Source organism: Silurus aristotelis, assembly GCF_946808225.1.
Source record: "Silurus aristotelis genome assembly, chromosome: 10".
Taxonomy (NCBI): domain Eukaryota; kingdom Metazoa; phylum Chordata; class Actinopteri; order Siluriformes; family Siluridae; genus Silurus; species Silurus aristotelis.
In genome coordinates, this window is record NC_139583.1 from 24,150,745 (window position 1) to 24,176,726 (window position 25,982).

The 25,982-nt window shown below is 40.0% G+C and overlaps 2 protein-coding genes and 1 long non-coding RNA gene across 3 annotated transcripts in view; 2 read left to right on the plus strand and 1 right to left on the minus strand.

Annotated features, from left to right (window-relative positions):
* The window catches only part of LOC310732595, a 113,536-nt gene that overhangs the window by 21,875 nt on the left and 65,679 nt on the right, over nt 1-25,982 (minus strand). The window lies entirely within an intron of this gene.
* On the plus strand, nt 2,369-16,738 carry six5 (SIX homeobox 5). Its single transcript, XM_083551670.1, has 4 exons — nt 2,369-3,572; nt 4,904-6,512; nt 10,334-11,814; nt 11,975-16,738. Exons 2-4 carry the CDS (start codon nt 5,818-5,820, stop codon nt 12,667-12,669), a joined length of 2,871 nt encoding a protein of 956 aa, XP_083407796.1. The 5' UTR covers nt 2,369-3,572; nt 4,904-5,817; the 3' UTR covers nt 12,670-16,738.
* On the plus strand, nt 18,451-25,904 carry six9 (SIX homeobox 9). Its single transcript, XM_083551673.1, has 4 exons — nt 18,451-18,967; nt 19,172-19,593; nt 20,642-20,805; nt 25,026-25,904. Exons 1-4 carry the CDS (start codon nt 18,859-18,861, stop codon nt 25,219-25,221), a joined length of 891 nt encoding a protein of 296 aa, XP_083407799.1. The 5' UTR covers nt 18,451-18,858; the 3' UTR covers nt 25,222-25,904.

Below are 25,982 nucleotides of genomic sequence, written 5' to 3' on the forward strand. Positions count from 1 at the left end.
CAGATAAATGGGGGCAGAATGGGTAGGGGTGGTGTTTAACACCAGTTTCAATCTCTTGCTACCCTTCATCCTCCCTTTCCCTGTGGAATTGGAGTTTACATTCCTTCACATGGAGGCCGTGGCGATGCAAAGCCATGCTTCATTTCCCTCTGTTCTCCAGGTGTGGACATGTGCCTGTGAATTATGTTAAATTTTTCACTCATCCTGCCCATCCAGAATGCAAAGTCGTATGTCACACACAAATGCACTAAAATGTGCACACACACACACACACACACACACACACACACACACACACACTCGCACTAACACTCTTGCACACACAAATTTATTACTTATTTCACGTTTGACCAGATTGTACAAATCTAAAACTTTGCCTTCAGCACACTACATTACAACATATCCAAGACATTGTAAAATGTTAAACTTTCATGCTAAATGAACACCAGAGCACATTCCAGCATGCCCGTATGTGTGCCTACACATGGTGTTCACTTTTTTAAAATATGCAAATTTGAGGAATGTGTGTTCTCCCCAGGAGCTATCTGCATGTCACCTAGGAAAATAAAAACAGTGTGGAGCCAGTGACCAAACTGAAAATAAGTGAGACATGTCTTATGTTGCATGTCCAACACATACAAGCAACATATCTAGACAACTGATGTGAACAAAAACGTCATGGTGAAGAGAAAATGCAAATTACTCTGAGTGAATGCTGAATGCTATGGAATAAAAAAATCCAACAGCAATTCAACCGTTTTGTATGATTTCTGCAATCATTACTCCTGGAATATGATTTGATCCAAATTTTTTTTATTTTTTTTATTTTTTTTTTTTTACAAATCTTAGCTGGAATTATAAAAACCCTGACCTGGCTAAATTAATAACACATAAACGGTTGTATTTTTAATGTCTTTGCTTAAAATTTCCAGCCTTAAAAAAATAAGTGTACATCCGATAGCAACAATAACCTCCACCAAACCTTTCCTAAAGCAGCTTATGAGACTTGTGAAATAAAGAGGAAACATTTTGGACCTAACCTCATCAATATTTCGGAAATGACAATATTGAAATGATTTGACTTTAGATCATGCCATAGCATTTGATTTGGATTAAGTAAGGATTCTGACTTGGACACGGCAAAACACTTTTCATTTCCTTTCTGCTGTTGATTTACTTATGTAATTTAAAATATGTTGTATTCATTGTTCCCTCATCGACTGAATGAAACTGTGCTGTCAACAGGGTAGTTTGAAGATGTTAGTGCTTTAATGTATTGCTAACATGGATCACTATGCGGCTTATAAAAATACAGAAAAGGTGCAGGAATTTGGGAATATCTGAATTACCCCAAGTTTATTTCTGTATGTACTTATTTATGCAATGTCTAAAACAGAAGAGGCAGATAAAACTTTTTTCAGATTTTCAGATTTCTCCAGTTGTCAATGTTTTAAAAGAAACAATGTGATCTGAGACATAAATATTTAAAAACAGTGGGCATCTAATACAAGTTGCCATTTGTATCGTGATGCATTGTTTTTAACTTATTTGCATAGGTAAAAAAATATTTATTTATATTTATTTTATAAGAAATAAAAACAAACTATATGCACCATATTGAAATGCATTGCATTATATTGTTTCCATTGCATCGTATTGCATTGAATCGCATTGTGTTGAATCAAATAAAAATCTGATCGCACTGCATCGTTATAGGGGTGATACATATTTATCTTTAATGCTTTGAGATGCAAATCGCATTCGCCTCAATTATGGAGATGCACATCCCTAATCCAAGTGCTGTTTCATCCATACAAATGTAATGTATTTTCCAGATAATTGACTATGTAGCTAGAAACATCGATTTGTATGAGGAAAGTAACAGACTTGTTGATGCTTGACAACTGGAGGTGTTGTTCAGTTTAGCTTCGTTGGTTATTTAACATAGGAACAGAATAGACAATAGAACATTTTCAGATTAGTTGTGTGAACTATAGATGGATGAATATTTATGATCAATAATTCAAGTGATTTATTACTGCAATAGGCAAACTTTTACTCAAGTTATTATGTTTACTTCTGTCTCAACTCATGATACTAAATACAGACACAAAAGCGAATCCATCCTCATCTGCATGACACTGAACCTCCATTCATTATATTTCCAACATTGTTGAGATTATCAGATGTTCACTGATGGAGACTTGAGTGTAAACTGTACATGGTGATTGTAGAAATGTAGAAAATTATTTATATTAGGTTATATTACTAATTATATAGAGTTAGAATTCTGGTTTGGCCATTCCAAACACCTTTCATTGAAATCTTTCAGCTGTTGATCTACTCCTGTGTCAAGTCAAGTCAAGTCATTACTTGTCTTTTATTGTCATTTCTACTATACACAGTGGTACACAGTAAAAACGAAACAAAGTTCCTACAGAACCGTGCTGCTACACTAAACAACATAAAGATACAACACACAACAAAAAGTTACATAAATTGCATTGAGTGCAACCTAGTGCAAACAGTACAGACAGAGAGACAATAGTACAGACAGACAACACAAGACAATGTGTGACAATATACATAACACAAGATAGTGCCGACCAGTAAACCTACTGTATACTCTAAAAATACAGTACTGTGCAAAGAGGACTATAAAGACTATAACCAAGAGTATATGTAAACAAACACAATGCAGTGCAAAAAACAGCATGTAAACTGTATAATATGGTTAAGAGTAAGTGTTGTGAGTAAGTGACTTGTTGCAGCATCACCCAGAAGCTTTTCTTAAGACCGTTTTTGGACTGCTGCAATGACATTTCAATGTAAATTATGTTGGATTCATTGTTCCCCAATAATTGAATAAAGCTGTGCTGCATCAGGGTAGTTTGCAGATGTTAGTGCATGATATATTGCTAAAATGGATCACTACATTTAGAAAAATAGCAAGGAAGTGCAGTACTTTAAGATTAATATTATAATATTTAGCATCCTTGGTTAATTATCATAGGAACAGAACAGAAAATAGAACATTTTCAGATCAGTTGTGTGAAATGTAAATGAATATTCTTGATTACTTCAAGTTAATTATTACTACAATAGCTGTATTTTTACGTTTGCTTCTGTCTCAATGCTAATGTATTATTTTACAAATTTAAATTCATACAATTCAGCAGTAGTGTTTCAAAGTACATGTATGTTCTTTCAGTTTAAACAGTTGAATAAATATGAAGTCAAGTTGGCTTTTATTGTCATTCCACACATATACAGTACAGTACATAGTGAAACAAAACTATAGAGTTCCCCAGGACCGAGGTGCTACATAAAACAACATAAATAAACAAGAAAGTAACAAAAAACACAGACCTACACAAAAACTAACCGGACACATTGTGCAACATTTAGTGCAAAAAGAACATAAGACAATAGACACAGGGTGTGTTTGTCCATATACTTAATGTTAAAACTACATTTGTTTTAGAAGCAATTTGTGCAAAAAGAGCACATGACTATAATTACTGAGACTACAGTATATATATGTTCTCCCATCCCTGCTGTAGTTGATTAGAGTTGAGTCAAGTCAAGTCAAGTCAAGTCAAGTTTATTTGTATAGCGCTTTTCACAACAGACATTGTCTCAAAGCAGCTTTACAGAAAACAACAGTGAAGGTGAATGGTGTGCGTTTGTCCCTGATGAGCAAGCCGTGGCGACAGTGGCAAGGAAAAACTCCCTTAGATGATATGAGGAAGAAACCTCGAGAGGAACCAGACTCAAAGGGGAACCCATCCTCATATGGGTGACATCAAGAGTTTGGTCATAAATCTTTCAACAATACAGAACAATTTGTGATCATCATAGATCCAGCATCAGCTTCTCCATGCCAGGGCCTTTAAACACTCGGCATCTACTTCTCCATGATCATCCATAGGTCCATAATCTTCACGAGGTGGGACGTGACTGGAGCTGGCCAAACCTCAGGATGCCTCGGGATGGGGAGAGAAAGAGAAGCAGTGGAGAGGAATTAGCGTAGCTGCTGTTCATGATATTAACAGCACAAGTTGATAATGTGCATGTAATCATATATTCTGGAGCACAAGGTTGTGATGTGATGTGTGTGATGTGTGTTATGTGTAGGCTTTGCTAAAAAGATATGTTTTTAATCTACACTTAAACTGGGAGAGTGTATCTGAACCCCGAACACTGTCAGGAAGACTATTCCAGAGTTTAGGAGCTAAATGTGAAAATGCTCTACCGCCTTTAGTGGACTTTGCTATTCTAGGAACTACTAGAAGCCCAGAGTTTTGAGACCTCAGGGAGCGTGACGGATTGTAGCGTGTTAAAAGACTGGATAGATACATGGGAGCCAAACCATTTAGTGCTTTATAAGTGAGTAGCAGTAGTTTGTAGTCTATTCGAAACTTAATAGGAAGCCAATGTAGGGACGATAAGATTGGGGTTATATGATCGTATTTTCTTGACCTAGTAAGAACTCTTGCTGCGGCATTCTGAACTAACTGAAGCTTGTTTATTAATGATGCAGGACATCCACCTAGTAATGCATTACAGTAGTCTATTCTAGAGGTCATAAACGCATGGACGAGCTTCTCTGCATCAGATATAGATAACATATTTCTTAGCTTAGAAATATTTCTAAGGTGAAAGAAGGCTGTTTTTGTAACTTGATTGATGTGATTTTTGAAAGATAAGTTGCTGTCTAAAATAACTCCCAGGTCTTTTACCGTTGAACTAGTAGTTACAGAACAACCGTCTAAATGCAGGCTGAGATGCTGGAGCTTCTGTGTACTATTTTTTGGGCCGATGAGCAAAATCTCCGTTTTATCAGAATGTAATAGCAGAAAGTTATGGGTCATCCAATCTCTTATTTCTTCAACACACTCAGTTGAGCAGGATCTTTGGCGTGGATCCTCAATCCAACACAGGGAATAGACATTACAACTCGTTTTACTGATTCGATTCGCAGTTTAAACGAGTCACATGAACCTTTTGATTCACTTGATTCATCCCGTATAGAAAATTATGTATAGTAATGTAGTTTGTCCCTTTACTTCTATTGACAGGCTTATAATTATACCTGTTTTCATGGATTTCATTAACAGCAATAAAAATAACCACCTAAAGCTTTGGATAATCCCCTGTACAATTAAATACTACTATGTAAATAATTGAAGGATTGGGTTGAAAGCTATAATGATGTTTTTATTTTATTTGTCACATGTACATTACAGCACAGTGAAATGCTTCCTTTGAATATCCCATCTTATTAGTAAGCTGGGGTCAGAGCGAAGTGTCAGCCATGACACACCAGCCAAGGTCCCAAGGGCCTTGCTCAAGGGCCCAAAAGTGGTGTGTGGCTTTAAAAAAAAAATACAAATTGTGCCAATTTCCCACACTTGTTTCAGTCGCAGTTTTTATGCAAATGATGCTCCCACTCATTTCTGCATTAATAATAAATCATATATGTAAAATATTTATACAATATGCAAGTTATTACTCGGGACAGTACACGCCCCCCACCCCAAGGACCCCCTCCGGACCACGAGGAAACACTGCCTTGCCTGAAACTGGTCCGTGGTAAGAAAATGTTATGAAGCACAGCTTTAAGGTGTGTAAGAAATGTAAAATGTAATAGAATCGAATAGGGTCCATTTTCAGCAAACGACTCATTCAACCCAAAAAAGAGCCGACTCCCAATCGATTCGTCCATCAGAGTATAGGAGAATATACTGGGCTGAGGGAACGGGAGAGGGAGGGAGGAGGAACTCAAAGAGGGGGAAAAAAAAAGTTCAACTAAAAATGGCTTCCTTGTCTTTGGAGTCTCCAGAACAAACTGAGAATGGAAGCACCGAGGAGCCCGGGCAATCCGAAGCCCGAGTCAAGAAGGAGAAGGACGCGGAAGAAGTTTCTGATCGGCTGTTTGAGAGCTTCCCAAAGTCGGCGCTCGGCTTTTCCAGTGAGCAGGTCGCCTGCGTGTGTGAGGCTCTCCTGCAGGCGGGCAACGTGGATCGCCTGTGGAGCTTCCTGGCTACCATCCCTCCTTCGTCCGACGTGCTACGTGGCAACGAGACCCTGCTTAAGGCCCAGGCCCTGGTCGCTTTCCACCGCGAGGACTTTACTGAGTTGTACGCCATCTTAGAGAGCCGCGACTTCCACCCGAGTAACCACGGGTTCCTGCAGGACCTCTACCTGAGAGCGCGCTACAAGGAGGCGGAGAGGTCGCGGGGTCGCAGCCTGGGCGCCGTGGACAAGTACCGGCTGCGCAAAAAGTTCCCCCTGCCGAAAACCATCTGGGACGGCGAGGAGACTGTGTATTGCTTCAAGGAAAAGTCGCGCAACGCCCTCAAAGAGTGTTATAAAGTGAACCGGTACCCGACTCCAGACGAGAAGAAAAACCTGGCCAAACTTACTGGACTTTCTTTGACCCAAGTCAGCAACTGGTTCAAGAACCGGCGACAGAGAGACAGAACTCCATCCGGTACCAACAGCAAGAGGTAATGATTCTTCTTATTGCAGAACGTTTCAGGTTCAGAAGGATGTGTGATTATTTATGTATTTATTTATATTTTATGAGAGCGCATATACTCCTCACCTTCTCAAATCCAAACCTCAAAACTGTAAAACATCAACACGACCTGGAGCTGTCAGTAGCTCGGTTTATTTACTCTGATTGGATCCTGTACAGAAGGTCGAGCTCCGGTTTACTCCACGGTTGAAACAACACTGTAATGTGTGTATATGGTGTTTATTTGAGCTGCACAGAGAGGCCTAGTCTGAGTATGGTGACGTTCCCTTCTCATTTTTTAATGCTTCCCGACTTTTGGAAATTTGGAGAGAAAAGTTTGGGGAAAGTTGCCGCCTAGAGCCGGGATTTAATCCGCCAGCGAGACAGTCGCCTGAAATCAAGTCCGACTGACTGCAAGCGTGTTGGTTTGTTGTGAAATGTGAGCTCTCTGCACCCACAAGTGTCTCAGGTTTCCCCACATGCAGCATGGCGACGTCTCCCTGTGGTACACTGCTCAGGAATTCCAGTGCAGAGGCAAAAGAAACGTGACAACCTCAAAGACCTTTTACAGGTCTGACTTTAGGACAAGACACTGCATGTTTACACCACAAAAATAATCACTTTTTAATCTGACCTGCAATTCACTAAGAATTCATTTCTCAATTTGAAAGAATTTTTTTAAAATGTGCATGAATTAATTTGTGCACAAGCTCTGATTCTAAAAACAAAAATATTATAAATATTTTTCTGTTTATTTTTCAATATTTCAAATTTTCCCAATTCCCAAATTTTCAAAATCTTTGAAAATTTGTGGACACCTGATTTAAAAAAAATAAATAAAAAAAAAAATAATTTTTGGTCTCAGTCAACGTTTATTTGTGTAGAGACGGACTTTCGTTGTCGCTGCTATGAAAATTGGTTATTGTATTAGGAACAAAGTTGCATTTTTAAATAATATTAGAAATTGTTTTAATCGTTGACTAGTTACTAATGTAAAAAAAAAAAAGAATACAATAATTTTGTACATGTTGTTATTAGGAAATTTTCAGTAGAAAGATTGTGATTTAACGTAAAAAGTGATCGAAACGTTAAAGAAAATTTCATTGCGGGGGAAAAAAAGGGAAAATTAAACCTGTACAAATATTAGCGTTTTTTAATTGTATTTTATTGTTTTTAAAAACTGCCCATTGTAAATCTAAATACCCCAGCCTACTAAAATAATAAGCATATATTCTGTTAAATCTTGCATTCTGAATATTAAGGTTTTGCTCCAAATCTTTTCTACTATCCACCCAGGGATTAAAAATATAGTTGCTCTTGATGTTAAATTAAAGTGAGTTTTTCTCCATGCCATCAGAAAGGTTTGTGGTAGGCAGTGTTATTGTGCTCTCCAGACTTCACTGATCACCACAGCTGCTCATAATCACTGCTGTCACTCGAGTGGAACTTTAATCTCGCACATTCAGGTCAGACGGAGAACATGGCTGGAGCAGCGAAATGATTTTCCCTCCTCTCTCGCTTTTTAGTTTTCTCTTTACCCATAAAACAGACGTGAGCTGATATTTTTTGACCGAACTGATTGTAATCCCTACTGGCAATCAAACCAACTAGCTAGGAAATCATCGTGCTGTAGTTTATTTTTTTGATGAAATGTAGAATATTTGAATGAAAGCCGTTATTTTACTTTAAAAACGTCACAGACACAAAATAAACAGAGGAAGCACCCAAGCAGGTGTTTGTTGTTGCAGTGAAGGAGGAAACTGCAATGGAGGCTGACCTCATGGCTTTAAAAAGCAATGTAGCTTTTAATAATTCATTCAGTCGTCTTCACTAAGTGTTTTATCTTGGCCGCCCGCATTGGGTCCCGGAAACATAAGGTGCAAAGTCACACTGGATGGGACGCCAGTCCACACCAAACACGTTCACTCTCACGTTCGCACCTAGGGCAATTTAGCAAAGCCAATCCACTTAGCCTCTACATGTTTTAAGTGGGTGGGATAAAACCCAAAAAACCTCGAGGAAACGTGCAAAACTCCACACAGTGCAGGAGGATTTGGAGGCAGCATATTTTTTGGGTTTATATGCATTTGAATATTATACTTATACTTATTATATTCCATATACTGTATGTGTATATTAGATGACATTTTTATGTGTCCCTGTTGGGGAGTGAACAAACTATTGAATGGAAGTTGCTCCTCTGAAATAAGACGCTTAAGTTGACTAACAGAATTTATTTTTCCTTTTACCTTGTGGTATTATTTTATCTGCTGCGGTATGTGTGAGATTCTAAACAGACCTCCAAACTCTTAGTTGCTGGGACCTGATCAAGCTGTCACATGGTCACTACTTTTAAACTGCGTTTTGCTTTTATCCGAATTTGACCTTTGTGTGTGTTTTTTTTTTTTTTTTTTTTTTTTTTTTAGCAGCAATACAATCATATAAGGGACAACTCAAATAGTCTTTGCATTGTTTTTATTTTATTTCTTTGCCTCTTGCACCACAAACTGCTGTAATTTGCTTATTTATTTAGTTTGGCATGATTAGCATGCCTGCTTTTCCACAAAAACCCACACAAAATGGGTGCAGTACTCAAATTATACCCCTTTTAAAAATGTATAAACTTATTTATTTTTTTTATTTTTTTATAAACAATCTAACAACATGCATACTGTTGCAAAATGCATTGTACTGTAGTCTTCCCATTACACTGATTCAAAAGTAGTCAAGTCAAGTTTACTTCTATAGTGCTTTTCATAACAGACATTGTCTCAAAGCAGCTTTACAGAAATCAAAAGTTAAGGTGAACAGTGTGCATTTAGTAGTCAAGTAGTCCGTCAGCAAAACCGACCCGGCAGCTCTAGTGTTATGAAGGATGCTCATCTCACTGCTCTCTTAAAATTCTGTACTGCAACAGTGTTTTGTGCAGTGTTTTAGTGAACATGAGTGGAGAACTCCTACTTTAGTTTTTTGTAGCATGGCACCGCTTAGAACCAAAAGCTGCAAATCAAAAACACACATCTCAGAATTTACACAAACAGCTTAGAAAAGAAGTTTCCATTGTTGCAACAAAAAAAAAGTAAATGCAAGTCCATTCTAAAGTTTTACATAAAAGCTCTTTATCAGAACCAAAACAACACTATTAGAAACATGCACTGGACTTCTAAGTAAACCACTCACTGGAGGCTTGTTTTTAATTTATAGTATACTACCAGCTTACATGGTGTTTGAGGCATGGGTTTGTTTTTTTGTGGGTCATTGAGGTTGAGATAATAACTTTGGAAAGTTTTGAATACCGATTCTGTATTCATTCTTAGTTGGTCATTGTTCATCTTGCATGAAGATTGTGTATTCAGCTTCCTAAGACTTTCTAGTTTTTATAGAGAAAATATGTCTGTGTTTACTAAATGACAGACAGAGCATCTGGATTGTTTTAAAACGGCTAGATATGTCACTGTAAGCCTGAAATAGGTGATTACAAGAGTCATGACAAATTACACAAAGGCGATTTGCTATTTCCAATTTTGATATATTACAGTTAAGAATTGGGTAGAACGTTTCTGTACTACAGAAATACAGAATTATCTTTGTATTAAGGTTTGGTTTGGGACCTGAGTGGTTGTTTTGGAACAAGGACTTTAAACCATTTAAATGCATGCAAAGCAGTACAAACGAAACTAGGTCACAAGTTTATAGTAGTAGGTGTGTCTAAAAACACACTGATCTGTTAATGAAATTAAGATGGTTTGATAAAGATTGATCATTCAAGCCTGATAAAATTTTAAAATAAATGTTTTATTCCTATTTTAGTGAATCTGATGGAAACCACAGCACCGAAGATGAGGCTAGTAAGGCTGATCTGGAGGACATAACCGACAAACCTGCTGCTCAAGAGGCTGGAGGCTCATCTGCTTCACTTATATCCCTCTCTGGTACCTCCTGTAGTACTGGAGGTCAGCTCATTCTCAATAACACAGGGGGATTCCTTACTAGTCCTCATCCCCTGTTGCTCAATGGGAGCCCATTACTATCGGGGACTGGAACTGGTGTCATCATTAATGGACTGACTCTAAGCGATGGACATGCGGTCACCCTCAGTCCTGTAACTAATAACACTCCACTTTTACTTAACGGAGCCCAGGTTATATCGAAGAATAGTGGGAACAACAGTGTCTCAGATGAAAACTGCAGTAGCAAAGTGGAAACGCAAGCCAGCCTAACTAGCACAGTCCCTGTCTCGTTGACAGATGAAACGAAAGCGACCAACCATAACGTCTCTTCGTTGGACTTCGTTACTCTTCAAGGAGCTATGAAGGCTCAAGATAGCACCCAGCTGGTGTTTCCAACCTCTATACCCACTTCTACAATCTCATCCACGTTGATGACTCACACCTCCCTTCCTTCATTAGCATTGACTCAAAATGGCATTCACACTACATCTGGTGCGGTTATTACCAACTCAGCAATGCCACTACAATCCACCCAGCAGCCTGAGCTTGTAGTAGTAGCAACAGCTGGTTCTCAAATAAATGCTACACCTTCTGTTTCACAAATAGGATCTTCATCCTCTATTTCTAGCCCTCAGGTTCTTTCTTTGCCACAGGTGGTACCATCCATCCAGGGTATTCCAGTATCTCAATTAGTACAGCATCAAGCAGGGACTCCAGTGTCCTGCCCTCAGTTGGTTCCAGTGTCCCCCATTACCACTCAACTATCGCAGAGTTTTACCCCTCAGTTTACAACCAGCAATCTACAATTTGGGCCCAGGCTAACACAAACTCAACCTCACAGTGTATCCTCTGCACTTGTGGAGAACGCTGGTTTATCTGTCTCTCGGGTGCCTAATGGACAGGCTCCACAAGGGTTGACACTGCAGTTAACAAACCAGTCCAATTCAGCCGCCACACCGCAGACACAGACCGCGCTGGTTACACAAGGCATTCCCATCTCATCACCCACACAAGTAGTTCCTGTTTCGCAGTCCAAGGACACCGGACAGCCCCAGCTAGTACCTTTGCCTCAACTTATGCCTGTGTCCCCAATTGCTGGAGCACCTACAGGGACCATATCCTTTCCTCAGGTAGTCCCAGCAGCACCCTCATACTCCATCCCAACTCCGGGAGGTGCTTTTCAAATTTTAGCATCTAGCTCTGGAGCAGTTGCTGCTGTGCCCCAGGGAGCTATATGTATAAGTCCCATAGGACCTCCTCAGAGTGTGCCTACAGCTGGAGCTATTCCAGGGGTCCAGCTCCTTAATTCAGGAGTGATTCAACTTCCCTCTGCTTCTCCAGGTAAGACATTGAACCATTTTAGATTCAAGAGACATTTCACAGTGCATTAAAAGAAAATGTAAGTTTTCTATAGTTAGTACACCAGGGGCAACACTGTTAAAATGTGTCCTTCCACCAAATAAAAGAAGGCTTGACTGCATCATTCTGCTCTTGTTTTAAGGTAACTTCCTCTTGGCAGGTGGTAGTCCATTCCTGAGTGTTCAGAATGGCAAGCTTATCCTCACCATCCCAGCTGGTTTCCAGTTCACCAGCATGCCTGTCAAATCCATTCCAGAAAATCCAGGCCAAAGTGCCAGCAGCGGCAGTGGAATGGAACAAGCTTTGACAGGAACGTCACTGCAAAATCCACCAGTTTCTTTATCTTCTGCTCAGACCTCTCGTCCCTTTCAATCTTCTCCTTTAATTGGCTCATCTGCACTATACTGTAGTCCTGAGCCTGGAGCCTTGGGTAACCCTACTCCAGGAGCCTCTCCAAACACCTCAGACTCTCCGACTCCAACACTGACTAGTGTTCTGCCATCCCAGCAGACCCTCAGCCCTGAAAGCATGCTGTCATTCAGTCCTCTCAGCAGCAGTGTATCCAGTGGCCCCCATCTTATTCAACCTGCTTGGAGTCCTGTGCCTCTTTCATCTTCATCTGGACTCACACTATTTGATGTACGTGGGAAAAGTGATCTACCTGAAGACCCAGCTTTATTGAGCTTACCAGGTGGGGAGTCCTTGCTATTGGGTACCCCTCCTCCGAGCGATGATGTACACCAAGAATCTCACCTGGACGATGAGGAGATGGATGGAGACTCAAAGATTCTTACCCAACTGCAGTCTGTACCTGTGGATGATGATTTGGGTTTGTAATTGATCTTTGCTACCTTTGGGAAGCCTTCAGACAATCCTGACGCTCAGCCCACAGCAAATCTCTATTTTCTATGGGTCGATGTAGAATCATGGAAGACGCCGGGTTCCTGATTTGTTCATTTCTAAAGTGAAGTAAAATGAAAAAAACTGCTGATCATTTCTCTTCACAGTAAACAGTTCTAGGTTGTCAAGGTTTTACTTCGTAAAAAAGGACATGGGGATTAAAAATATTTGCAAAGTTGCATAGAACATGACATTTTGGGCATTTTTTTTTTTATTATAGCTTGAATTCACCATGCAATCTGTTTAAAACTAGTTTATGAGACTCGTATGCATCAAATACTCTAAATACATCAATGCAGCCAAAAATAGTTGGATGCTAGATTTAAACCTACACCAAGTATAACAAATGTAGCAAATAAGCAGAAGCCTTAATAAGACAGTTTCAGTATATAGTACATTTTTTGCCATTTCTCCTATTGGGTTTTACAGCACATTTAATTGGGTATTGTAATTTAAGGGGGTATTAAAAAAAAAAAGAAAGGTTCGTCTTATGTTGTTTTGCTAGTTACATACTGTCACACTTGAGGGTTCAATCTCATAAAGCAGGATTGTGTTGGTTAGTTAGCTGTCTTTAAGGGGAGTCTGATCTTAATATTTCTCCTAATACTAACACAAGTTTTTGACTGATATTTGTCTGAACATTGATACTTATTACCTGTAGTAGGCTACTAAACCTTCACTGTGAAAATGGTTTTAACATTCCTTTTCAGTTGTTTTAGGAGCATCGAATCACTTTGTACTCCAAGCACATTTAGAGATTGACAAAGTCTCTTTGGATTAAAAAAATCAGGATTAACCTAATTACGTTTTGTAGCAGATATATAGATTTCCACAGAAATCTCTTTTACCGTGTGATGTAGCAGATTCTGTGCACAGATGCAGCACAATGGGGTTCTCATCTATTAAAATGCCATTCATGATTTAGGCAAAAATACAGCTTGCGAAGTTAATTGCATGGCGATCTTCTATATTTGACCCAATCTGCCCATTAAAGGGACTTTAAAAAAAAAAAGAATGTGTGCATTGATGACACAATTATCATTATAAATTTTTTTATTAAATAATGGGTACATTAGAGAATCATTAGAGGATAATCCATGGTATAATCTGATACACAGATTAGACATCTAATATCACACGGTGAAAAACAGGCTTTAATAACGAACCCAGCTTATATTAAGCCTTCTTTATGAGCCAGACACTAGGATATAGGAACGTGATTATACATCAAACGTCGACATCTTAACGAGCATGTCGGTTTTATTCTTTTCACATTTAATGACCGCGTAAATGACTATGCTTTCAACTTTTAGTTGGCTTGCTGAAAATGGTTCGCAAAACTACGCCTGTTTTTTCTAGGCAGAAAACCCGTTGCCTTTGTGTGGGATATTGAAGTGAAGTTAGCCGTAATGAAAAGAGTAGCATGTTTTTAAACAGTAAAAATCTGCAAAAAACTATTGTCAGGTATTTTATGTTTTATTGTGCGATCTGATCTTGTTTAGCAGTGTAATCTTCTGCAGTCTGTATATACATTTTATGCATTCGTGTACACTCAACGACTGAACTAGTTTTCCGCACGTTTTAATCTTTTTAATTTATGCACTATGTCGTGACCCAACAAAAAGTTGCCTGTTACTTTTTAGAATTAATTTTGGATATAACAAACACTCCTGTCCATCACTACAGCGTAGCACATGCTAATAAGGTACTGTTAGCCAAGTTATTTGGAAGAAAAAGGGCTTATTGTTGACGAGGTTCCTTTGTTTTGTTTTTTTGTTTGTTTGTTTTTTTTTTATATCTATGCAATGACTAAGTTGAATTTTTGTAAAATGTAAATTGGTGCTGCCAAGTTGGCATTCATGTTTGTAGGATGACTCCAGTTACTATACAGTTAAAACTAAATCTTATAGATCTGACATTGTCAAATGTGACACTGTTTTCACACTACATGTTCACCAATTATGTGCAACTAAAATGTTTGTTTTTTTTATGTTGAGAATTTTGTAGGATTTCTTTCAAGATGCATATTTTCTTTTTTTCTTCCAGGTCATAATTGTGTGCTTATAATTCTGGTCGAAGCTAGACTCAAATGTCTATTTTGAAGTTGTATGTTATCGTCAAATTTTCAATGCTCTGCTAGAACTGTTTCATAAATGGGTTTATTTCTATAGCATACGTGTATGGAATTGGCTGACTCAATTATAGAAAACGTCATTAAACCATTCCTGTAAATGAAATTGGAAATCACAAATTATGGTGCTGATCTACAGTAGGCCAACATTTCCAAATATTTTGCACATTTTAACCATCAATTCTTATTAACTCTTCTTTTGGTAATATCATTGGACCTACTGAAGACATCAAGACATTTTCTCCACAGTTGAGCTATAAATGAGGAACAATGTGACACTACCGCAGACTTTATGTACTGTTATGTCGCAAAAGACATCTGAAATGTGCCTTTTTTTAATGTCCTGTATCTTTTACTTTCTGTGTATATTTAAAGAATTAGCGGGGGTGGACAAATCATTAGTCTGGGTGCCTGAAAAAAACAGGTTCAGAGTTCAGTTGGGTGTTAAGATGCATTTTTATAGGCTATATATCCAGAATCATTAATACAAAAGGAAAAACTGTTAAACTAGAGGTTGACCGATAGTGGATTTGATCGATACCGATAGCTAGGTTGGATTGTACTTAAAACTGTACTTGATACTTGATCCATAAAAAAAACCCAAAAAAAAAAACCCACCGTGTACTGAACCATGAAAATGTGCTAAATTGAATGAATATGAAAATATTAATTAATAAATCAAATTGTCATTCATAATCATTTATATAACAAAACTCCATGCAACACGCAGTCTCTCGTGTATAAACAAAAAGCACGCTGTGTCAGTGATCCACCTCTAGAGGCCGCTCACGTAATGACTGGACATTTTCAGCTGCTCCAACACCAGATGCAACCTGGAAAAACTATCAGTATGGAGTTTTGCAATCAACTATCGGTGTTGATTAATTTGCAAATCCGGTGAATCGGTCGACCTCTAATATGAACTGTATGCCATCTAAACACACCAGTGCCTTGCAATTAACACTATAGCAAGTGAAAATCAGATCATCTTTTTGAAAGAACACCAGCACTTCTAGCCAAAATCCCAAGGATTTAAGCATTCTTTGAAATATATTGAACTAGATTAAAAAGGCAACTCACATGATATGCTTTGTTACTTGAGAGGAATTGCAGTAGTTCCCACATTTTCATGTATATAAAATTATTTCTTGGCAACCAAAATGATAAAACTGGGTAGCGCACTGGTGCTTTCACTTATAGGCCGATTCATAATTTGGTGATTTGTCCACCCCTGATTAATTAATTATAAACCAGCATTCTGATATTGGTGGATCACCAGAGTTCCATCAGAACTGCTCTGTTGTATTTTCTATATACTTTCTGGAAAAGCTGTATTTTAGACGTGTATACAAAATAGGACATGTAGCATTTATATGCCAAAGGCTCGTATTACTTATTTCTCTTTTATTTCTTCCATGTGCCTAAACAATGTGTTGTTTTCCCAATATGTAAAAAACAAAGGGAATTTGTGTTCGTTTGTTTGTGTGTATGGTGTGTATGTACGTGTGCATTGGTGTGAATGAGCAACAAAAAATGAACTTTTCTGTTGCTGTTATTGAATGTTGAAATGTATCGTGGCTGATTTAAACATAATTGTTACAGTACAATCAGATGTACAAAGCCACAATCATCTCCATCCTAAGGAAAACATACAGCTTGATCAAGCCAAAGAATTTTCCAATGTACTTTAAAATTAAAGGGATTTTTTTTTCCTTTTTCTTTTTTTTTTTTTTTTTTTTTTTTTTTGTTCCCAGCATGATAAAACCTTCTCTCTTTTAAAGAGTTTTTTTTTGTATTTGTTATAGTTATTCTATTTTTTATATTCAGTCTAATAATTCTTTTTTGGCATTGTGTTAAATATATTTTGCAATGCAAGCTGTTTGGTCTCATTTTGTGGTTTTCAATGAATGCCTTCACATTTACATTTAAATTTGCATTTATTTATTTGTCAGATGCCTTTACCCGACGCACGAGTCTTACTAGCGAGACAGAGCACAGTCCAAACACACAGCTAAGCTACTTTCACAAAAATATAGTCACTCATACAAGACCTCCATTTTGCACCAGAATTGTAAGTCTAATATACACTGCTAGTTAAATGATTTTTTTTTTTTTAACTCCTACAGTTTATTGCGTTATTAATCTACTCAATAATATCAGCACAGATCACAAAGTAGTAAACAGAATACCAACTGTGTGAACTTATTTTTTTTATTAAGTAACTTGTTTTCAGATCCTAATGAGACCATATGTTTCATTTGAGGCGTGTGTACTTGGATTAAACCTGTAGATAAAAGACTCCTGAAGCTAGAATTAAATGTATGGTGCGATACAAATAAATAGCACAGCACAAATTCTCAAATCTGATTGGATGCTGTGTGTGTTAATGCTCTTCAAAATAGCAAGTTATACAAACAAAAGCATCATATACACTATATGGACAGATGTTTCTGGATACCTGACATTTCCAGCCACATGTGGGTCTTCCTCAAACTGTTACCACAAAGTTTGGAGGCACCCCATTGTATAGAATGTCTTTTAATTCAGTAACATAAAATTTTACTTTCACTTGAACTAGGAGGCACAAAACTGTTCTAGCATGGCAATTCCCTGTGCACAAAGCCAGCTTCATGAAGATCTGGTTTGCATGAATTAAGAGTAGAAGATCTTAAGTGGCTTGCTATAGAGCTCTGACCTTACACAACATTTAACATTGTGATCTTCACAATCTTCACAAGTACACTCCAAACTTCTAGTGAAACATCTTCCTATCAGAATGGAGGTTATTATAACAGCAAATGGGGACGAAATGTAGAATGGGATGTTCACAAAGCACATGAATCTTATGGTCAGGTGTCTACGAAAATTTGTTATAAAGAATTTAATTAAATTATCTTCTTCTTTCGGCTTCTCCCATTAGGGGTCGCCACAGCGGATCACCCGTCTCCATACCACCCTGTCCTCTACTGTCTATCTGCTTCTTTCACCCCAATCACCTGCACGTCTTTCCTCATCACATCCATAAACCTCCTCCTTGGCCTTCCTCTTTTCCTCCTTCCTGGTGGCTCCATCCTCAGCATTCTTCTACCGATATACCACATGTCCCTCCTCTGCACATGTCCAAACCATCTCAATCTCGCTTCCCTCACCTTGTCTCCAAAACGTCCTACATGCGCTGTCCTCCTACCACTGCCACTGTCTCTAAACCATACAACATAGATTTATTAGAATATTATATATAAAATATTTAGTTTGCAGTCCTGCACAAAAAAAGCAGCAGCAAATTTGTTTGAAATAATTTTGCCTGACAAGAATAGGACTACTTGAACTACCCATATATATATTATTCAGGTGGTGTGTTTGTGCATATATTTACGGGAAGATTGTTTCGCATGACATTAAATAGTTTTACTTGTGTGTGTATGTGTGTGTGTGTGTGTGTATATATATATATATATATATATATATATATATATATATATATATATATATATATATATATATAAATTTTTGCCAATATTTAAAGGTTACTCAAAAGCCCAACTGTGCTTCTTAAATATATGGAGGTCTGTGTGTTTTGGTTAATCAGCTTTTTTAAAGGATTGTCACATCTGTTTTCTTGGAGCATTTTTTCAGGTACACATTTGGAGGCAAATGATGTTCAGCACTCTGGCGTTTATTACATGCATGCCATGCTGGAGTCATCACTAACCAAATCGGCTTAAACGTTGGTACCCTCATTTGAGTTGGAAATTGGAATGCATTCAAATGAAAATGTGTTTATTTTCGATATGCCTCTCACTATTTAAGATCTCAGCAAGGCCCCAGGTTAGCAGGTTTGTTTTGTTTTGTGCATGCATGACTCAATGCAAAATGTGTGTTAGTGCTTGTCAGTGTTTTCTTAACCCACATGAGCTCCGGTTACCTGTGTGTACTTTATTGTGGGCGGATCTGCTCAGGAAAGAACAGGTATAAGTGTGTGAATCCTCGTACGCATGGATGCATTCACAGTTTTTCAGCTTGGCAGCAGTTTTAATGAGATACACAAAGAATTACAATGCGAGCAGTACTTTTCTTTTGAACTGAAGGACATCCAGAGAGAAGGTAAATTCCAAAAACAGTTCAGAACTTTGATTGTATTTTATGGTTGAAGAAATAGTTCAGGATAGGAACATATTACTAATAATTCTTAAAATGATACTGTGATATACTCACATTTTATGTGCAATATTGAAATTAATCCTAATGAACTCTTTTTTATAATTTTTTTTATCTGCTGAACTACATAAAATCAACTCTCTCTTCCAGAATACCTCACTATGGCGATGGGGTTTTCCCAGGATCAGGTGGCGTGTGTGTGTGAGGTTCTGCTTCAGAGCGGATGCATCGACCGTTTATCGTCTTTCCTTCGTTCTGTACCTTCTCTCTCCACATGCTCTTCGTCCTCGTACCTGGGCCCACAGCACACAGTGGAGAGCGTGTTGAAGGCAAAGGCGGCTGTGGCCTTCCATCAGTGCCGGTTCAGCGAGCTCTACACTCTTATCGAGGGCAACATGTTCTCTCCACGCAGTCACTCGCTTCTCCAGCAGCTCTGGATCCGGGCGCGCTACCTTGAGGCCGAGCTGCAGCGAGGGCGCCCTCTTGGAGCAGTGGGCAAATACCGTGTACGGCGCAAGTTCCCCCTGCCTCGAACTATCTGGGATGGGGAAGAGACCAGCTACTGCTTTAAGGTAGAAAGGCTTGATCTGCTAATACCATCATATAAATTCATATAAAGATATTTATATATGACAGAAATGATGAAGGTACAGCAAGTGGGACAACTTCTGCTAACACTAGACTACAACTGAGTAATGATATTAAAGGGCCTCCCCAGCAGTTATCACTTAATCTCTTTTACTATACCTGTATCTGTATTCTGTGTGTGTTGATCATCATGGACAAGAATAATAATAATAATAATAATAATAATAATAAATCGGTTGACTGATTTATAATGGAGGTCTAAGAGCAGTAGTTTATTAATGTTTATAACTATCTAAAATATATACACTACTAAGTCAAATAAATATGGGTCAAGTCTAAAATAGGCATTTTTACACTTCTAGTACTCTTAAGAATAAATGAATGATCAAAAACAAGAATTTAACAAAAATAACAACTGCAGAAAAATGATTGGAGGAAAAGCAAGAAACAGGGAGATTCACTTATATCGTCGTCTTACATACAGGTAAAATCATGATAATGTTTCAAATGTAATGGGAAATTAAACACGTCCGGGTTTGCAACATTTTTACAGCTATACACTGAACAGTGAATGAAACAACAAATGTGTCTGCATGTTCCTAAACACGGGTTAAACATGTCAAGAAATCTATTCGATATTAATTACCTTAACTATATGGTTTATTTGTGCTTATTATCCTGAGCAATGATTTGTTGTTAAGACTATTGAATACTTAATATTTAGCATTTTGGGCTTTTATTTACTCAGAGTTTTGCATAAGACCTACAATTTCATTTAAATCATGGCCAGTCTAATTACTTACCATTATAGTTATGTTCTATTATAATGTAAATGATCAAATCTTTATATACTGTAATCGTGTAAAAAATCGTGTACTAATGTAAGAGTTTTCTAAACTGTTAATGGTCATAGCTTTTTTATCTGATAAACAAGTATACAAAACCCTCTATGCAACCACACCCTTTCAAGCATATAAAAGTGTAAGATCAGTGGCCACTGTGCTGAATGTGAAGTGAATGTTGTATTTGCAGGAGAAGTCACGGTGTGTGCTGAGAGAGTGGTACTGCCGGAAGCCTTACCCGTCACCGAGAGAGAAGAGGGATTTAGCCACAGCGACCGGACTCACAGCCACTCAGGTCAGCAACTGGTTCAAGAACCGCCGTCAGAGGGACAGAGCTGCTCAGGGACGCAAAGGGTGAGGGAACGTGTTCGTCATTTCTAATATCATAAAGGAAACAGTTAAACAATTTACCCTTCGAAAATGTAGGCCCATAGGTGAAATCTTAACCTGGGAATTGTACTATAAAACTACAGGTGGTCCAAATCATGAAGGCAAAAAAAAAAAAAAAAAAAAAAATATATATATATATATATATATATGACCCAGAGCTCATGACCATAGGTGAGAGTAGGAACGTAGATTGACCGGTAAATCGAAAGTTTCGCCTTGCGGCTCAGCTCCTTCTTCACCACGACAGACCGGTACATCGACCGCATTACTGCAGAAGCTGCACCGATCCGTCTGTCAATCTCCCGTTCCACCCTTCCCTCACTCGTGAACAAAACCCCAAGATACTTAAACTCCTCCACTTGCGGCAGGAACTCCCCACCAACCTGAAGTGGGCAAGCCACCCTTTTCCGACTGAGGACCATGGCCTCGGATTTGGAGGTGCTGATTCTCATCCCAGCCACTTCACACTCGGCTGCAAACCGTCCCAGTGCATGCTGAAGGTCCTGGTCTGATGAAGCCAACACGACAACATCATCTGCAAAGAGCAAAGACGAAATCGTGTCGTCACCAAACCGGACACCCTCCGACCCCTGGCTGCGCCTAGAAATTCTGTCCATAAAAATTATGAACAGAACCGGTGACAAAGGGCAGCCCTGCCGGAGTCCAACATGCACCGGGAACAAGTCTGACTTACTGCCGGCAATGCGAACCAAGCTCCTGCTTCGGTCATACAGGGACCGGACAGCCCTTAGTAAAGGGCCCCCGACCCCATACTCCCGGAGCACCCTCCACAGGCCGCCGCGAGGGACACAGTCGAATGCCTTTTCCAAATCCACAAAGCACATGTGGACTGGTTGGGCAAACTCCCATGAACCCTCCAGCACCCTGTAGAGGGTATAGAGCTGGTCCAGTGTTCCACGGCCTGGACGAAAACCACATTGTTCCTCCTGAATCCGAGGTTCTACTATCGGCCGTATTCTCCTCTCCAGTACCCTGGCATAGACTTTCCCAGGTAGGCTGAGAAGTGTGATCCCCCTATAGTTGGAACACACCCTCCGGTCCCCCTTCTTAAAAAGAGGGACCACCCCCCCGGTCTGCCATTCCAGAGGCACTGTCCCCGACCGCCACGCGATGCTGCAGAGGCGTGTCAGCCAAGACAGCCCCACAACATCCAGAGACTTGAGGTACTCAGGGCGGATCTCATCCACCCCCGGTGCCCTGCCACCGAGGAGTTTCTTTACTACCTCGGTGACTTCAGCTTGGGTGATGGACGAGTCCGCCTCTGAGCCCTCAGCCTCTGCTTCCTCAATGGAAGACGTGACGGCGGGATTGAGGAGATCCTCGAAGTATTCCTTCCACCGTCCAACGACATCCCCAGTTGAGGTCAACAGCTCCCCACCTCTACTGTAAACAGCATTGGTGGGGCACTGCTTTCCCCTCCTGAGGCGCCGGACGGTTTGCCAGAATCTCTTCGAGGCCAGCCGATAGTCCTTCTCCATGGCCTCACCGAGCTCCTCCCAGGCCCGAGTTTTTGCCTCGATAACCACCCGGGCTGCAGTTCGCTTGGCCTGCCGGTACCCGTCAGCTGCCTCAGGAGTCCCACAAGCCAACCAGGCCAGGTAGAACTCCTTCTTCAGCTTGACGGCATCCCTTACTTCCGGTTTCCACCACCGGGTTCGGGGATTGCCGCCTCGACAGGCACCGGAGACCTTACTGCCACAGCTCCGAGCGGCCGCTTCGACAATGGAGGTGGAGAACATGGTCCACTCGGACTCAATATCTCCGGCCTCCCTCGGGATCTGGTCAAAGCTCTGCCGGAGGTGGGAGTTGAAGATCTCTCTGACAGGAGGCTCGGCCAAACGTTCCCAGCAGACCCTCACAGTACGCTTGGGTCTGCCGAGTCTGTCCAGCTTCCTCCCCCGCCATCGGATCCAACTCACCACCAGGTGGTGATCAGTTGACAGCTCCGCCCCTCTCTTTACCCGAGTGTCCAAGACATACGGCCGCAGGTCAGATGAAACGACCACAAAGTCGATCATCGACCTGCGGCCTAGGGTGTCCTGGTGCCACGTGTATTGATGGACACCCTTATGCTTGAACATGGTGTTCGTTATGGACAAACTGTAACTAGCACAGAAGTCCAATAACTGAACACCGCTCGGGTTCAGATCAGGGGGGCCGTTCCTCCCAATCACGCCCCTCCAGGTGTCACTGTCGCTGCCCACGTGTGCATTGAAGTCTCCTAGTAGAACGACGGAGTCCCCAGTCGGAGCACTGTCCAGCACCCCTCCCAGAGACCCCAAGAAGGCCGGGTACTCTATACTGCCGTTTGGCCCGTAGGCACACACGACAGTGAGAGACCTATCCCCGACCCGTAGGCGCAGGGAAACGACCCTCTCGTTCACCGGGGTAAACTCCAACACATGGCGGCTGAGCTGGGGGGCTATAAGCAAACCCACACCAGCCCGACGCCTTTCACCATGGGCAGCTCCAGAGTTGTAAAGAGTCCATCCTCTCTCGAGGAGTGTGGTTCCAGAGCCCAGGCCGTGCGTAGAGGTGATCCCGACTATCTCTTGTCGGAACCTCTCAACCTCACGCACAATCTCAGGCTCCTTCCCCGCCAGCGAGGTGACATTCCACGTCCCTAGAGCTAGCTTCCGTGTCCAGGGATCGGGTTGTCGAGGCCTCCACCTTCGACTGCTGCCCGATCCTCTTAGCACCGGCCCCTTACGGTCCCTCCTGCAGGTGGTGAGCCCACTGGAAGGCGGCCCCACGTCGCTCCTTCGGGCTGAGCCCGGCCGGACCCTGTGGGGGAAGGCCCGGCCACCAGGCGCTCGCATACGAGCCCCAACCCCGGGCCTGGCTCCAGGGTGGGGCCCCGGCTGCGCCATACCGGGCGACGTCACGGTCCCTGATGTAGTATCTCTCATAAGGGGTTTTGAACCGCTCTTAGTCTGACCCGTCGCCCAGGACCTGTTTGCCTTGGGAGACCCTACCAGGGGCATATAGCCCCGGACAACATAGCTCCTAGGGTCATTCGAGTACTCAAACCCCTCCACCACGTTAAGGTGGCAGTTCAAGGAGAGGATATATATATATATATATATATATATATATATATATATATATATATATATATATATATATATATATATATATATAGTGTGGTTTAATGGTGATATTTGTATGAAGTGAAGAGAGCAAAATGTGTTTCTCAAAAATGGAGGTGATTTAAATCATTAATCCACTTTCACTATGAATTGGCAAATAGTTTTCTATGCTATATTTCTATGCTATATCATTATTAAAAAATGCTTTGTTTTAAGTGAAGAGAGCAAAATATGAGCAAAAATAATGAGACATGAGACATACATTAGCTTCATGCGAGAAGTTAGACACTGACAGAGATGGCAAATGTACACACATCCTTTACTTAAGTAGAAGTACATATACCCGAGTTTTAAAAGACTGGCAAGTGTTAAAGTACTGACTATACTTTCTTACACAAGTTAAAGTAAAGAAGTTTGGGCTCTGACATGTACTTAAGTAAAAAGTAGATATTATTACTACCTGTTTTAGTGTCACGCTGGTAACTGGACCTCACGTCATATTAATATATTAATGCAAAATAATTCACATTTTGTTGCATAATTAATGTATCCAGGCTGAACAACCACCATATAGAACACAAACAGAGCAAAGATGATGATGATCAGGTGATCAGAAGTGTCTTTGTTCTTAGTCATGTTTACATCACTGACTCCCTCTGTCTCATCCACCTTAGCTCTACTTCTTGTTGCCTGTAGGCTCCGTATCTTCATAAACCCGCCCACATCTGTGATGTGTGAGAGCCAGGAAATGACAAGAAATAGGTTGATGGACTGAAAACGGCGCAGTGAGAAGAACAAATATTGATCCTGTCTAAACTAAAGTAACGAGCAGAGTAGAAAGTACAGATATTTGTGTAAAAAAATGTTAATGTAAAGGTAAAATAAGTAGTGATGTCAATTAATGATACCAGAAAAACAAAGCAACAAAGTATTTCTACTTAATTACTTCCCACCTCTGGACACCAATCATGGCTTTGAATGTTTTTGGATGTTTTTATATATATATATAGTTATCCTTTAAAGATTCCAATTTGCTGGAAAATTCTGACTCCCTTTGTTCTCTTTCTCTTTTAGACAAATGGAGGATGCTGTGCCAGACTGCTTGAGCTCAGATGGTACAGCTAGACGTTCACTCCACAGGTCTGACGATGACTTTTCACCTCCACAGAGCCCAAGCTCGAGAGCAGAACTGCTTTCCTGCACGCAGCTCTCCGCATCTCAACCTCCACCTCTCCGGCACCTGGGAGCTGCACACTACTTTCACTACTGATGCGACCTGAGCCTTCAGTGCAAACTCAACACATTTATTTGAGCTGGAGAATAAACGTGGATAAGACAGTTACTGCCCCCCAGTGAGAAGCTGAACGTCGTTGATGATCTGATTAGTCTGTAATGAAAACACTGTACTCGCCTTATCAAGAGAATAGAAAGAAAATGTCTTTATGCTACAAGAAATCCAAAATATAAACATGTTCCTTATCTGCTTGTATTTTAAGCCTAATTTTGTTACAAACAATATTCACTTTATATTACAAGACTGTAAAACATTTTTGCCTGCAAGAACGTGGTGCAATTCTGCAACAAACTGATGTACATGTTTTTTTTTTTGTTTCCTTGGTTACTTTTACTTATGCACCATTTTGTTGTTTTTTAAAGTAAAAAAAGTTTTGTAAAATGTACAAAAAAAAAAAATCATTTTATTGTCTTACAGTTGTCTTTGATATATCATTGTGGGATTATGGTTTTCAAAATACTACGTTTTTCATGACATTTAAATGCAATTTCTCAAGAAATTTGACCCTTAGTCTAACCCACAGCGCTAGTCTTAGCTGACTAGCCCTGCCAGCTAGCTAACAAGCACTCTGCTACCTTATGTATATTTTTGCAAATCTAGCAAATGCAGGTTAAATGTTCTCTGTCTTCATTTAAATATAATGACAGGATTCAATCTCATTATTTACACCATTATCCTCACAGCTCCTCCAGGAATATAAATCAGATCATGTTACATGGACTAGCATGTTACCAGAG

What these genes read in the sequence shown, in the direction of transcription:
- six5 (XM_083551670.1), top strand. Translation starts at nt 5,818, where the DNA reads ATGGCTTCCTTGTCTTTGGAGTCTCCAGAACAAACTGAGAATGGAAGC. An exon ending in TCCGGTACCAACAGCAAGAG is followed by an intron (nt 6,513 to 10,333) that starts GTAATGATTCTT and finishes TTCCTATTTTAG; the next exon opens with TGAATCTGATGGAAACCACA. An exon ending in ACTTCCCTCTGCTTCTCCAG is followed by an intron (nt 11,815 to 11,974) that starts GTAAGACATTGA and finishes TCTTGTTTTAAG; the next exon opens with GTAACTTCCTCTTGGCAGGT.
- six9 (XM_083551673.1), top strand. Translation starts at nt 18,859, where the DNA reads ATGGATGCATTCACAGTTTTTCAGCTTGGCAGCAGTTTTAATGAGATA. An exon ending in AGACCAGCTACTGCTTTAAG is followed by an intron (nt 19,594 to 20,641) that starts GTAGAAAGGCTT and finishes TTGTATTTGCAG; the next exon opens with GAGAAGTCACGGTGTGTGCT. An exon ending in GCTGCTCAGGGACGCAAAGG is followed by an intron (nt 20,806 to 25,025) that starts GTGAGGGAACGT and finishes TTTCTCTTTTAG; the next exon opens with ACAAATGGAGGATGCTGTGC.